We start from the raw sequence: 15,821 nt of genomic DNA on the forward strand, positions 1-15,821 counted from the left end.
GCCATCTGAGCAGAGCCGAGGAGCACAACCCTTAACCCCTGTACGCGGGCCAGGCTCTCAGCTAGCACTATGCCCACCCACCGCACTGCGCCCCTCTCCCTGCCAGACACCACTGCTGGTGAACCACTGCCCCTTGCTCTCTCCTAATTGTCACTTGCTTTTTATTTAGGGGACTACTTCAGCAGGGACGGTCTCCCCCGACAACAGGGGTCTGGAGAGGTGGTAGGATCTCCATCCTTGGAGAAGGCTCTGAGCAACCTGATGCAACTTTGAAATTGGCCTTGCTTTTGAGAAGGAGCCTGACCAGATGATCTCCAAAGGCCCCTTCCGATCTGAATTACTTGATGATTCTGCAACCTTTATTGCAGCAAAGCTCAGTGTCGTACTAGAGTGACAAAATTAGAGTCCACTCACATGGTCTCAGTAACAGAGACGGACCAAAAAAGCCCCCAAGCCTCAAGTGCTCTCATGCATCTGTTATTTCCTAAGAAATGCATCTGTAAGATATTTTATCTGCTCTCTTCCTGTTCGAGAAGTTTCAGATTTCCAGCACATTAATATAACCTTGGCTACCAATAAACAATCCAGAAGGAAAAAATTTGCTGACAAGGCGAGGAGGGGGAAAAAAAAAAAAAAAAAAAAACATATCAGACTCCATTTCTCCTTTCCTCCTAACTGGAGGGGGAGGGGGATCTGATCACCCCCCCCACACGATACAGCCTCCAACATGCTTCTCCAGCATGCTGTGGAGACTGTATCACTAATCCAACCTTTCAGTACAGTCGCACTGCTCCTGGCGTTGTTTCATTTGTAAGATTTTGATGTTGGCTGCTGCGGCAGTTTATATTAAAGCATGGTGCCTTCTGCCTTCCTATCTGGATTCCAACTTCTCTTTTATTTCATGCATTTCCAATAATTATCTGCGACAAATGCTTGCACTTGGGGATTTCACGCAGTTCTGCTAGGCTCATGTGCTGGCATTTTGGGCAGGCCAGAAACAAGCCGAGTCACGTGGCTCCATCTGGCTTTGCTTCGTTAAGAACTTGTGACAAGGAAGAGACTTGAAATAGCTGAAAACAACAATCAAACTGCATGAACTGAACGCAAGGAATCCTGTCTTTTCCCCTGTAATGCCAGGCCATTTCCCCACCTGATTTTCCCACCTCGACTGCTTTTAAGGGCATGCACAACTCTCCACCCAGCCTGTCTGTCATTACAGAGCAAGCTGACCTCCCTTCGTATTTTTATCTCCCTGCTCCAGATTTGCTAGACACAGCAATTACTTTCGCCTCAGTTCTCATCTAGCCTTTCTGCTTTCCTCCCCCACATTTACACTCGCAGCTTTCACACCTCATCAACGTTCAGCCTACTTCACTGAAAAAAGAAAAACAGCTGTCGAGATAGGATTTGAACCCCAAATTTGACTGGTCTCAATAGCTGAACTGAATAGCAACGCCAAGTGTCCTTTGCTCCGGACACTGCTCAGTACACACGATGAGAAGTCACGCTGGGAAGGGTTCAAGCAAGCAAAGCTGCCACGCGTCTGCTCTAACGATAGCTGGACGCTGCGGTTCCTGCAAGCCAAACACCCTCCTCCTCTTGGGGCTGCAGAATCGACACCAGGCCTTTATTCCAAGGCCACCTCGGCACCGGGGATTTACTCCACCTTCAGCAATCTCCATGGGGCAGCATGCTGCCCCCGCTAGCGTGGTGTCCCCCCTTTGCTACCGCTCACCGAGGACAGACGCAAGCAGCATGAGCGCCTTCTCGGAAGCAGCAGGCAGCCCTGCCTTACCTCTGCGCGCCCAGTGCCTTGATCACCGTCGAGAGGAGCCGGCCGTCCTTCGCGGTGACCTGAGTGACGTACTGCGGGCGCCCGATGTCGGAGTCCTCCACTGACTTGGACAGGGTGGCGCTTCCCGGGCAGTCGCACAAGGAGCCGGGGAGGTGGCAGCAGTCGCCTGTCGTCATGGCAGCTCCGGGCCTCTCTGCCCCGGGGACCGGCGCTGGCAGCACGGAGACCTGGGGGGAACGGCACCGAGGTGAACGCCCAACACCCCGGACTCCCCCCTCGCCGCCCTCCTCTGGACCCCGTGCGCAGGCTGGCAGTGCCCTTGCAGTCATACGCACACCTGGGGGCTCTGAAAAAAAAAAAATCACTAATTTTACTAGTCTTCTGTCCCTTTTAATATATTTTATGAGGCTGCCTTACCATAAAATTAAGGCTCAAAGTGTCCTACTTACATAAGTTAGTGTTAGAATTGCAAATTTGCCTTTCCCAGGGAGAATTCACGGTAGCCACCCTTTAACCTGATGAAGTCTTTCAGACGGAACTTGCTGATGCAGAGATGGGGAAGGCACCCGGAAGCCCCCGTGCACCCATTTCAGTCTGGGCTAGAGCCGTATCGAAAATGCTCATTCATATCCTTTGGAAAAGTTGTAAAGTTTCATCTGAGCACGACACTTGAGCATCCTCAAGCAACTCGGTTCAGCAAGGCTGCTCTCACCAGTTGCGTTCGGGGCTTTCCAAGCTCTTTAAAGCCTGTCCACCAAACCACCAAACCCATAAGGGTTCCCCTGCCCTTTGATTTTCCCTTTTTCACTTTCTTTATGGAAATGCACACACTTTCACTTCCACATCCCATGCGCTATGTCCCCATAGCGAACACGTAGGTATTAACCACTCAAAAGCATCGTAAAACTTCTGGGCCCTCCTGTCCTCTTGGTGAAGCTCCATTCTTCTCCCTCCCAACACTTGAGGCCACGTGTGGTTTTGATAACCACCTTTAGCCACATGCACTCAGCAAGGCACACCATCATGCTGTCAGCACCTCTGGGATTTACCCAGCAAAGAGAGCACGTGGGATAAGTGGCAAGTGCAAGAATCGGGGAGAAGATGTGGAAAAAGCCCCAATGTGACAAAACAGGAGCCGGCTCCAACGAGCACCGAACCACGGTCATGCGGAAGAGCTTTCTGCCCCACGCTGCCACAACAACCACTTTCCTCCCCGGCAGGGCTTATCTCAACGCCCAAGATAGAAATGCTTTGCAGCTTCAGGAAAATCCCATTTTCGGCAATTTCCCTCACCCTAGTCCCCAAGAGATGGTTGCGCAGAAATAAAGAGCCGCGGTTACAATTCGTAACCACCTGACTGCAAGCCAGCAACATCACGCTGTTGGAAAAGACCAAAATCCTCGTGTCTGTAAACGGGACTGCCTTATGTAAGGCGCACACAGCAATCCCTGTGCACCGGGGCTGCGAGGATCATAGCTGGAATCGTGTCTCCTTCTGGTGGCTGGATTTCAAGAAAGAAACAGACCCATAAAAGAAGCTAAAATGAAAGCAATGAAAAGGGTAAGAGGTCTAGAGGAGAAAGGAAAAACACACTTACCCAAGAAAAAACAGCGAAAGAATTAGGTTTGTTTAATCCAGGGGAGATGGGGGGGGGAATATTCAATCTCCGTCTCCTGGAGGTAGACGCACACAAACAAACCCTTGCCATCTCATCTCAGGAAATGCTTTCGTTTCGCCATCGCTGCACGACAGGAGTCAAACATTCCCACGAAACTGCACTTTCGTCAGGTTCAGCTAAGCCTAAGTCAAACTAAAATAGCTAAAGGAAATAAGGGCTTGTTCCTGGTTGGAGGCTTGGCCAGACTACAGAAGAAGGAGGAAAAAAAAATCCAGAGAGTGAGAACGTGATCGCTGAAGCCCTGAAAACACTTCTTTGGATAAGCATTAGTGTTCTTTCGCAGCCTGAAAATTAAGCAAGACTTGCACAACCGAAAGCTTCAGCTGTCAGAAGGGCTCCCTTTGCGGTGAACACCTTCAAGAGGGAAACGGCACTTTGCTGGTGTCTCAACACCGTGCACCGGCTTCGGCAGCAAGCCCTCAAGTTACGGAAACAGCAGCGCGCCCAGCCGCGTTCACTGACCACCACGACACAACCTGCATTCGAGCCTTTACTGCAAGAAGGTGTTTTGAAGGCCCTTAAAAAGTTCCTGAACGATTTTCTCATTTGGGCAGTTTATTAAAGCTGCTGCTGCTAAGTGACTCTACCCCTTCCTCTGCATCTGAGGTTGCAGGCAGGGCAGCTCCCACCGAGATGAACGGGAATCTTTCCCTCAACTTTAGTATGAGCTTAACAGGCTCAGCCTATCTCTCCATCTGTGCAAAAAGCATGCAGGGTTAGAACCGCTTTTCTTAATACTTTCCTTTAAAAAAGGGGAAAAAAAAAGCTACAAGCTCTCCAACGCTAAGGAGCAAAAAGTAAGATGATAAATGCTATTGGAATGACTTAAGTCAGCTATTTTGCAAGTTAAGGAGTTCTTTCAATTTTCAAAGCCTCTTACTGAACCAGACAAGAGGAGATATATGCTTTTAATAAAAAGCTCGGTTCCATTTGTTCAGCCAAAACGTTGTTTGTTTTTTAAGTCCAGAGGAAAAAAAGGTCCATTTGTGTCTTGGAATAAAACTGCCCTCACTCCCTGCATCCTGGGAGTATTTATACTGAGGCTCTTTGTGCTCCAGGTCTGACAGATACAGGCAGCACCGTGTCCTTGCCCCGACAGCCCTGCTCAGGGCTGAAAGGGAATCGCCACGCTGCACTCTATCAGGAAACGCGTGGTTTTCTATTACAAGTTGTTTGGCATTTCCTTGTCGGGGTCCATCCCAGGGTGGAGCCTGAACTCCCCGCTTTAATATGCGACTGACTCATGTCATTCAGCGAATACAAAGGAAAAGCAGCAAGATTTTCATGGTTACAGTTAGCAGGGAAGTAACTGAAATCCAAAGATAACATCTGCAGCGCGCTCCGGTTCCAATTTCATACCCAGCTGAACATGAACTACAGCGTACAGCCAAGCCAGTCCCTTTCCTGGCTCCCTTAAGGCTTCAGCTCATCGACACGCAGACTTCCCTCGCAACTGTCAGCAGCTCATCGTATCCAAACTCAGCGTTACAGCAGAAACCCCCGAAACTCGGAGTCGGGATCAAGAACCAAACAGCTGGTTTGAACCACACACTGTTCATTCTGGGCAGCCGCGATTTCTCAGCCCATTCCTTGGAGGTACATTCCTTGTTCCCATTAAAAATAAAAAAAAAAAAGGGAAAAAAAGAGCTCTGAGACATTAGGCTTATTATTGATGTCTCCTCTGCTGCTGACATTAGACAAGAGCAAATAAATGAGAAGTTCCTTCTAGGCGGTGTTTTGTATCTTAAGCTTCTGAGCAGATCCAGGATACAAATGGTTGAGTTTGTAGAGCTTACTCAAATTGAAGAAAAACAAACCCTGTTTGTGGAAAGTTGGCTCAGAAGAGCGAGTTATGCACTAGGGCTCCAAAACTCTCAAACATGTGCAGCGAGATGAGCCGCTTCCTAGAAGAGCAGCTAGCGCCTATTTGCCGTTCCAAGGCATAGACTTTGGTGCTTGTGCAGGATCCTGCCAGCTGTGGGGTTCATGCAAAACATGCCCACATAATATCCACCTCATTGGGCTTCAAGTGTTGCAACAAAAAAACATGATCCAGTTTATACCATCCAAAGGGCAACAGGGGTTTTTCCAAACACCCCAAAATGACTGAACAGCCCATGACTGTACAGATCAGGCTGAACTACTCCTGCTCTCCATCGAGAGGACTTCCTGCCCAACAGCAACAAGGAAAGGACAAGGAGCTAAATGGTTCCCCAGCTCTGTTCTGCATACTTGGACTTTGCAGCCCTATAAGACAGTTGCTTCTTCCGGGCAGGGAAACTGCAGTAGGCCAGATAACTTCATCAAAGCCACCAAGAGAAAAGCCAGAATCAAGATGAGAAAGACAACAGCAGGAAAGGCTAAGGTGGAAAGAGGACTGCAGTAATAGAGAATTGTTAGGTTCAGATTGCGGCTTATCTGGGCTGATCATGACCTGTCTACATGATAAATACTTGAACTGGTGTAAACACTTGGAGCAATTTTGATGCTTTGACAGAATGCAGAGCAAACTGGAACTAGAACCACCTCCATCTTCTTTGGGTGCAGCTCCTACCCACTGGCTTTTGTATAGATTAGCTTCCCTGGAACATCTCCCCAAAGAAAAAACCCACCTCCTGGCAATGCAGCCAGTAGCTAAGTCTGTTCATCTCACTTCACTGAGTAATCCATTTCCCTGATTACAGTAACCATGTTTTGGCACCTCACTACAGTAACATCAGGAGATAACCAAGTTCGGTAGCCAACGTAACCCACCCATCTGTACGCAAGCACCATTTTTTTTTTTAATTTAGCTAGTAATCCATTAAATTTTGTGCACAGAGGGCCAAAGATCCAATTGCTGCTTATCACCCAGGAGCAAGGCTATCAAGCTTGCCTTTGTAAATCAGTTTTAGCTAACTTGCGATTGCAGACGCTGTATTATCTAATCATATGATCCTGCAAGCGTCATTAGATAGCGAACTGAAGGCTTTCAGTTGCTAAAGGGCATTTTCAAACATCAGTGCTTCCCTTTTCAACAGTAAGACTGGATTTCCCAAATCCTACGGCTCTAAGATAGCAGAAAACAAACTTCTGGAAGGAGAGAGTTCAAAGAATTGCTTCCTTTGCCATGTCTAAGGATGCCTCCTCCCCCGTGCCATCTCATATAGCCAATGCATGTACTTCCACAGTCGAAGTGCAACCACAGGTTCGCAGCGTGCCTTTTGGCACCCAGGTGTGCCCACCGCAGACGGCTGGAACACCTAACCGGGGCCCGTAGCCGCCCTGCTCTGGCAGACTGGCAGGGTGCCCCTGCATCCTGTCTACCCCAGAGGGCAACCTCCAGCCACTAGAACCCATCACCCACAGCGACCACACACCATGAGATACTGCCATCGAGTGTATGCATGCACGGGATGGGTTACGGGGTGGGAAGTGCTCCCCCCTCCTATTAAAAGGTTGCAGAACTGGTTTAATCTAAAAAGAAGCAAAAACAAAACCAAAAAAAACCAAGAACTGGCCTCAAACTGCTGCAGGGTTTTACTTTTTGGTTTTGTTTGTTTAAGCACACACTGTTTTGTTCTTTAAAAAAAGCACATGTTCTACGTCTGCCATCTAACTCTCAAGAGTTACTCACTAGGCCTGCTGCATAATGCCCTAAAAGTACTCAAAAAGCGAGCAACAGATCTGCCCACATCCGATCCATAAGCTGAACACAGTTTTAAAGCTTTGGGAGGAGATGTGTGCTCACTCACGCAGAGCGGGCAGTTCTGCAACGAGATTTCACCGCAACCCCTGCACCTGCCGGAATTTAGGAAGAAATCTGGTGAGTCACAAGCTTAGAAGTCACCTGAATGCAAGGGATCTACTAGTCAGGGCACAGTGAGGCCCGTCTGGTGGGAGAAGTGACGCTTACAGCATTTTAGGACATAACTCCGAACACTTAAAATAAAATGTGATGTCACAGGACAGCTCTCAAAGCATTTCAAAGTCTGGCGGATAACACGCACAGGAGAGCATTTCACTCCCCAGGCAGCTTCTCAGTTCCCTGCCTTGTCCACAACATTCGGTTGACAGTCACAGTTCAAGGAGGTGCCGTAAAAACTTCAGCGTTAACTTGCTCTTCAGGCAGTGCCAGTGGAGCAGCGCTGTGAATTAGACGGGCACAGGACAGACCTGACCAAAGGCTCAAAACAAACAAACAAAAAAAAAGAAAAACAAAAAAACACCCAAGGGACCAAGTCCTGGAGCTTGTGAGCCTTTAAAAATCAAGCTTCACATCAGGAACAGCCTCTTCCTACTCCTTTAAAAGCAAAAGCTATAGACTGAGCATGCTGTAAAGCGACAGGGCTCTTCAAGGAGGCTTACCCTCCTCGTCCCTAGGGCTGAATTTCTAAAGTCCATAAGATGCTCCAAGTTTAACCATGTAGCTAGCATCCAGGAGGAGATGAGAAGCTTATAGGGAACCACCTTTTGGGACTTCTGTTTTTGTCACATTTTTACATTACCTACAACTATAAGGGTCCCAGCCCAGCTGCCTTCCAACTACTGTTGTAATACAATTCAGAAGTCCTGAAATAGTAACACAAGCCTTCACTTACCTGGCTTTTGCTGGGGACAAAAGATCAAAGCTTGCAGTCTCTAGACCAGGCCACTTTTCAGATACATTCAAAAGGCTGTCTGAAGTCTTGATTATTTAGGCTACGGTTTGATGCTAAGCGAGTTTGTTTTCCAAACACAGATGAAGGTAGTATTCCAAAGAATGTGATTTTTTTTTTTCTTTTTTAGACAGACAGATTGCCAGGATCTGACTTTTATTCTCTGCTGGTAAGGAAATACGACAGTGGCTTATGATGCAACTTTCCAAAGTGTGCATTCATACACGTCCCTCCTCTCCAAAACCTTCAGCCTATCTAGCTGCATGCTATCAACATCTTGCAACACTGCCAAACTAGAACCAGCAAAGAAACAACCCTAATTTTCAAACCACCTTGTAGGGATGGGCTCCCTTCCCAGCCTTGTGTGAACACAGCAGAGCTGTAACGTAGGAGGGCTCCCATTACCCCAGAGTTCGGGGAACATCTCATCTTGCTCACCTCCTTATTTCCCAAAGGAACTGAATTTTAGAAGTACATTCCCTAATGCATTATAATACATTACTTAATATTCAAAAAGAAGCAAAAGGTTCAAACTTACACACTGGGGAAAAGAAAAATCAATAAAAAAAAATCGAGAAGCTTGAAGGATGATTTTTTTATTGTTGCAAGTTGTACTTGGAAAAGATCAGGCCATGCCTTACAGCTGGAGTGCCAAAATGAACAAAGTAATCTCGGATCTTCTGAGACTTTTTATCTGCCACGAGACCATATGAAAGGAAAGTTTACTGCACTTTAATTACTGACATCTGGAAAAATGAATTGCAACATTAGGAGAAAATTCTTTGCAGAGGGCATCTCCAACCAAAAATCAGCCATTCAGCCAGTTTAATAACAAGCTTTAAAAGGGAACTACTGAAAACAGCTGGGACATGAGAAACACCTGCTCCTTCACTGAGTATTTAGAAGACACCAGTTTTTTACAGGTGAACAGCAACATGGCTCCCTACATAAACAAAATTATACTGATTTCATGCCCACCTCTCTCTGCATTTGATCACTCTGTCTGCAGAGAAAAAAAGAGATGATTTTGCCAGGCTTTCAAGTTTCATTGAAATGATGAATCAGGGTGAAAAATACCTGGCTATCGTGCCCAAAAAGCAATGCTTGCAAAAGCATTACCCATCAGTGGAGAAAACAACCCTCCCACCATCCACAAGCACCTCTCTTTTCTGCCCTGCTCCCGCCTACCCTTGCTGCTACCTGAAGGCACTGGAGTTACGTGGCCTTTCATTTCTCTTTGCATCTGTGTCCTCTACTAAAATAAGAGCAAGAGAAGTTCTGCTTTCTATGCCTACGGCTTCAGACAACTCCCCGTTAAAGAGAGGCAGGATCTGCAGCAATGCCAAAGCTCAACAGCTTCCCTGTCCTATACAGTCACCTGCCAGGCAGTTTCAATTTATTCAAAGCAAATTAGTTTTCCAGCTTTGGGAAATACAGGAGAAAACACCAACTTCACTGTAGCAATAACGCATGCACCAGATCAACAAAGAAGTGCCCACACAACACGGGACGGGTCACTCCCTCAAAGGGGATTACTCAGAAGGATGCAAAACATTATTTCAGGATCTGCAATCCTACGCCAGGAAGAACTTGCACTCGCTTCAATGTTCTCGTTCTTGGTTTATAAAGCACCATTTACACTGTTATACAAATAATTACGCTCTGCCTGGAGACAAAGTGGAACAAACCATCCGCCAGCATGCAGCAACCCTGCTCAGAACGAGAGATCGCTCCAACTGCCCAGAGCAGTATGCGACCAGCATGCAACCACCAGTCAAAACCAGGCAGCACGTTAATCTTTGAACTTGCCTGTCTCTATTTTGCTACCTAATTATTTCCCTGTACTCTTTAGCACACTCAGCTTTCCAGCAAAGGCACTGCTATAGCCTTCTACCCTTCCATCCATCCGCACCTGAAGAGCTCCAAAGTAGGCATGAACTTTGGGCATCCTCTTCCTCCATGGTCAGTCAATGAACAGGATTAACTGATCTTAACCAATTTAGCCAATGTCCTCCCTTTACCCACTCCTTATCACTACAAATTCCCTCCTCAATTCCAAAGCAAAACTTCGCTGTTAATACCAGTGCTGCAAAATCCCAGTCTCCCTCTTCTTCCCAATTAAGTTTAGGAGGTTTTTGCTTAGGCTGCATTCGCAGTTCTTCTGGAAACAAAGGCCTTGACTGATTTGTCTGCAGGGAAGTATAAAAAAAAATTGGGAGGAGAAAAAAAAAGGTTGAGGAGAGTCCAGAGTTGTAGTTTACCTTGCAAACTGCTGACAGTATCTTCCCCTCCCACCCCACACAAATCCAAACCCTAATAATTTCTACTTGAAACAGCACTAAAGCTGTCAAAACTTCAAGTAGACACGGCAATAGCCAAGACTGCAAGAGCTTTCCTACATTCCCCTCTTTGAATTTCTGAGAAGTGTTTTAGAAACTACATGCGATTTGTTTGTGCTTGATATGTTCCCCCAGCCAATACCGCACCTTCCCCCTCTAAAAAATATGCTCATTTTGAGGACAGCAGGAGAACATTTTCTTCAGTCTGGCACCATGACTTCATGTCAACTGATTAAAATCACAAGAGCAGTTACAACATGTTTAATAGCTAAGCTATGTTTGCCCCTGAGGTTAACCACATGTTATCATCTTGTATTAGATCAGGAATTGGAAAGTTAAGAAGTTTACTTATAACTGCTACTTAAAATCTGAAAGTAAAGCAGACTTACAGATGCATATTTTGATTGAAAACGGAGACAAATCGCAGTTCATAAACTGCAACATTGCTTATCCTGGTGAGGTCTGGGGCAAGTAATGCATTTGCACAACTGACAGGTAGGAAGAGCTCCAGAAGATCGGTACGACTGATGTCAGCCTGTTCTCTTTGCTAGTGGATATGAAGGGTTCAGTCCCTACCGCGAGATATTTTGTCAGGCTGCGCCTTGAGGATTTGTGCTATTCTGCATTTTACCGTGACATTCAGACTTTTCATAACCTGTAACCACTACAGCTATGAAAAGACATTTTGCAGCATAGTGAAAAATGATCAAAGTTGTAAGAAGGCAGGTGGCGGAGGATCTCCCCACACTTTCACACAGTGCAATAAACAGCAGCGGTCTCCCAAACACTCAGCAAGTGGGTAACCACCTCTCCCAGCAGAGCTGCCCCGGTTGGTATCTGTACGGCTGCGACGCCGATGAGCTGCAGCCACAATCCGGTCCAGCTGCAGCAAACGGGTATAAACACAACAGGACGAGCGTGACGGCATCCCCCCAGGAGCGGTACTGTCGCAGTTTAAGCTGACCAGAGAGCAGGGAGGAGAACAAGAGCTTAGATTTGGAGAGGTGGAGAACCTGCTACTCATGTGCATGACATTAGCTTTCTCGCTAAGCCATGAACTGTGCTTCAGCACAGCTTAGGCTATAGTTTTAACCCACAGGAAAGCCGTTTTACATGAACTCCATGGAAGTGCTTGCCTAACACTAACATTGATTTGGTTCTGTGCTCAGTTCTTTGATGTAAAAGTAACCCACAGCTTTATTTGTCATATGACTTGCCTCGTACAACAAGGAGACCTAGAAGCGGTTAGCGTATTTTCAAGGGAACAAACATAGGTAAAGGGAGATAATTTCTCTCTTGTGGTAAGAGTTTGCACTAAGAGCATGCAGAAGCATAAGTTAAACTGAGTAAATAAAACTGGTGTGTGTGTGTGGGGGGAGACTAAAAAGAAAACAGTTATGAACTTTACTCTGGAGGAAAAAAGCGAACAGTTTAGAAAATGGAAACTCTGAGATCTCCAAACATCCAAAGCTGAGTCAAAGTCAAGCAGGGGAAAAATAAACTCATCTGGTAGTTTGCAGTTCAGGATGCCTGATTTCTCCCTTCATCTTCTAAGGTTCTGCTTTTTTTAGTGTAAAAAGCCAAGATACTTTAAAGAATAATGAAAAAAAACCCTAAAGTTACATGATATTTTGTAGCTCAGCCTGCAGAACTACTACAAAGCCACATACTGAGGACTTGCAACAGTCCCTCATGACTAACAGGGCCTCAGAGGCCACCTTGAACCTCAACCTCTTCATTTCCCAGCCTGAGCTGGGAGTGGTTTGGGTTGTTTTGTGCTTGCTGCTTTGAGGAGTCTTTATTAACTTCTTCTCAGGGAAACATCGTGTCCTGCACTTGCTTGACCCAGGCCAGCATCAATAACCTCGAGTGGGAAAGCCCCTTTTCCAGCATCTATTAAGGCAAAAAACTCCAAGAAAGGTGGTTTGCACTTAGTACATTCATAATACTGCTTGTCTGCACCATCTCCTTGGTGTCCGGCATGGAGTGACCTCAGCCTGCAGCCTCAATGCAATTCCGCTGGGAAAAAAGGCAGTCAAGCACACTGGAAACAAGAAACCATTAGTTCTACCACTTGTTTCTGTTTTCACTTGTTTCTTAAAGATTGCCAGCAGTGTGATTAGCTAACCACATGCTGTACCTGTTCTGATCCCGATTTTACAGCTGGTATTTAACATTCATGGCATAGATCTTAAGCACGTGCTTGGCTGTTTCCTGTGCCACCTGGCCTGCACCTGGCAAAGTTAAGACTTCCTTACTGACGTAGGCTGCCCTGTAACGCTCCATGGTCCACGCCTGTGGGTTGCTAAGCCTTGGGCCCCCAACTTGAGTTATTAAATTCACTGTTACAGAGCGCGTGACAAAGGGATTTCCCAGCCCCAGCTCCTCTCCCTTCAAACCTCTTTCCGAGGGGGGAAGTACTGTCACAGTTTCAAACGCACCTGGAAAACCAGGGCTTCACTAGCCCTCCAAACACTCTCCACTGCAGCTGTCTCCATAATCCTTAAATGCTTAAGCCTTGGAAAGACAAGGCTAACATCCAGCTGTTAAAAGGATTACTTGGTGCATGTGTGAGCTTGGCAGCCAGGCAGGGCTGTACGTTCCCAATAGCAGAGTGGATAAAGGGGACTGGCCACAGCCAGAGCTGACCTACAGCAGCACCGTGTCAGAGAGCTTCTTGACAAGAACCTGGAAAAAGGCCTAGAAGATTAAGGAAGCGCTAGAAACTATTTCAGAAGAGAAAGAAGAGAAAAGTGCTTGCTGGAAGGAGAGCGGAACAGGAGAATGAAAGCCCAAAGGGAAACGAGGGCTGGTAACAGGGAGGGGAGAGAATTTGGGGAGTCAAGTCAGGGGAGGAGGCTGGATACCCACAGTCCCTTGAGCACAAGCAAACGACAGGTACAGTGTGTGACGAGGAGTGGGACCCCACTGACAGACCTTCATTGCACGCCCGTCAGGAGAGGACGGCCCAGTCGCCAAACGCTTCGGGGATAAAGGCACTGAACCCAAACGCACTTGACGATGCCAGATCTGCTCCAGGTAACACCGCCATTTCCAGCTAGTCATCGTCAGCACTGACTTCAAAACCATCCCATCTTCCTTTTTGCAAGGAAACCCAAAGCTTTGCACAACTCGCTCTGAGACAACAAGTTACAAAACAACCTTAACGCTCATCAACGGCAATAACTTCACATAGTGCAGACACGTCACCTCACATTTAGGTGAGCACCATTTCTGTGGGTTACCAACCGGCCAGGCAATTGCGCAGATAAGCGAGAAGTCTTGCTCAAAGGACCGTTGCAGGGGTTTTTTGGTTTTTAATCTCGATCTCCCCATCAGATACAAAACGTGCTCAAGCAAATGCTTGAGACAATGAGAAAAGTGGCTCCAGTGTCGCAACCAACCTTCCCATCCGCAAGCCACAAGCTCATCCCTTGGACAAATCCCACGAACGAGCCACATTGGCCTCCACCGCTAGCAGTTAAATCGCCTCAAGAACACTAGTTTAAGCGAAACAGAGTTACCGGTTCTGCTCCGGGAAAAGCCAATCGCAAGCTCTAAGCTCACGCCACACAGGGAGAAAACCGGTGCTCCGAAGCCCATCCGCAGGAAGCTCTTCGGTTTTACTGCGGCACCGACCCGCGCCGTGCGGGAAATCCCTGTGGCTCCCTGCGCGCGACGGCGCTACGGGCAAGCGCCGCATCCCCGGTCACGCCACGCCGCAGGTCAAAAATCCGAGCTGGAACGAGAGGCGGCAGGACTCCAGAAGAGGAAGAAGGCAGGCATTAAGAATCCAACGATAAGGAAGCCTTGTCCAAGTAATTATCTATGTCACCCGCGGTGACAACGACAACAACAAAGCCAGGCGAATTAAGGGTCGCAATTCCCAAGCTTCGCTGCTCCAGGTTACGCCTCTGCCCAGCGCTGCGCACGCCGAGCCCGCACCTTTCCCGCGTCAGGCCGGCGGCGGCCGCCCTCCCGCCGCGAAGGAGCCTCCCCGCGGAGCCGCGCCGGCTCCCGGCAGCCCGAGGCGGCGGCGGCGCCCCCGGCCCCGCACCGGGAGGGCGGCCGGCCCTGCGCACAGCCCGGCTGCGGAGCGGGGTTGCCGGCGGCGGGCAGGCCGTGGCCGCGAGCCGGGGCTCCTCGCCCGCCCCCTTGCTGCCCCCGCGGTACCTGCGGTCCCGGCGCCCGCGGCCCCTCAGCGCGGCCCGCGCCGCCCCATCGCGCGCGGCTCCTGCGGCCGCCGGGCGCCGCCCCCCCGCGGCCGCCCGCCGTCACGGCGGCGCACCGAGCGGCGCGCCGGCCGCCCGCCAATCGCCGAGCCGCGCCGCGCTGACGCCAGCGCCCGCCGGCCCAATGGGCTGCGCCGAGCCCAGCCGGCGTCGGAACGCGACCCCGCTGGCAACGGCCGCTGGCCAATAGCCGCCCGGCGGGGAGGCCGGGAGCGCCCCGCCCCGCCCCGCCGCCGGGCCAAGGGCACGCGCGCCCCGCCCCGCCCCTCCCCGGCCCCACCCGGCCTCGGCCCCGCCCGCGGCCGGGGGTGTCGCGCTGCCCCGCCGCACCGGGCGCAGCCGCCGCGCAGCTCCCCCCTGGGGCACCGCCGCCGCTGCCCCCCTTCCTTTGTCCTCTGCGAGCTTCGGCCTCGTCAGCGTCGCCTCAGGGCTGCTCCAAGCTCCCCGTTGCGACGTTTTGGGGGAAAACAAGGGATGTGGGAAGGCTCCGGGGCCCGGGCAGGACCCTCCGCCCGCAGCCCCCCGGGACACACTCACCAGTCTGCTACCGGCTCTGACACTTCCAGCGCGGAGCGCGTTGGGGCAACGCTTCACCCTCATGCATCTTCCAGCCGGTGCGGAGGGGGGACCGGCTGGCGCTTTCGCCACTTCTGAGTCACCGGCAGCTGTGCCTCCTCTTCCACACATCGGAAGCTTGGGGAAATTCAAAGGGGAGTGGACACGGAGAGGCCTAAATCATCTGATCAAGCTGAGGCATGACACAGCAATTCAGAACATGTCAGGGCCACCGCAGCCTCCCTCCCCGCTCGGGGTTTCGCCAAGAGGATTCCTAGTAGCTGGGATTCTTCCCCGCATACCGGAATTATCAAAAGTCTTTGAAATTCACCCCCTGCCCCCTTCCTGCACAGCTAATCAAGTCTGCAGTAGTCCTGCACCTGAGGGCAGTGCTGACTTCAGACCAGCCTTACTCTAAATACTTGTCACTGAAAGAGCGGACAACTTCAAACGAGGCCAGATCACTCCATCCCTCCACAGAAGACCACGGGCGCAACAACCCCACCTCAGTTCCCTGCAGCTGCACTAGATGTGCTCGTTCCTCATGAGCAGACACTGGAGTTAGCACTTGTATTGCCAAGCCAG

The 15,821-nt window shown here is 49.5% G+C and overlaps 1 protein-coding gene across 3 annotated transcripts in view; it reads right to left on the bottom strand.

Annotated features, from left to right (window-relative positions):
- MARCHF2 (membrane associated ring-CH-type finger 2) overlaps window positions 1-14,701 on the bottom strand; it is a 34,693-nt gene extending 19,992 nt beyond the window's left edge. The window contains exons 1-2 of one of the 3 annotated variants that reach the window (XM_067312803.1): window positions 14,623-14,701; window positions 1,796-2,022 (exon numbers count right to left, since the gene is read on the bottom strand). In XM_067312803.1, the coding sequence (XP_067168904.1) occupies window positions 1,796-1,971 (176 nt within the window). In that variant the 5' untranslated portion in view covers window positions 1,972-2,022; window positions 14,623-14,701. Of the gene's footprint in view, window positions 1-1,795; window positions 2,023-13,973; window positions 14,222-14,622 lie in introns of those variants that run through there. The other 2 variants (XM_067312805.1, XM_067312804.1) reach the window with 2 other exon arrangements.
- Window positions 14,702-15,821: the final 1,120 nt, after the last annotated feature.

The sequence above is a fragment of the Apteryx mantelli genome, chromosome 30 (genome assembly GCF_036417845.1).
Source record: "Apteryx mantelli isolate bAptMan1 chromosome 30, bAptMan1.hap1, whole genome shotgun sequence".
Taxonomy (NCBI): domain Eukaryota; kingdom Metazoa; phylum Chordata; class Aves; order Apterygiformes; family Apterygidae; genus Apteryx; species Apteryx mantelli.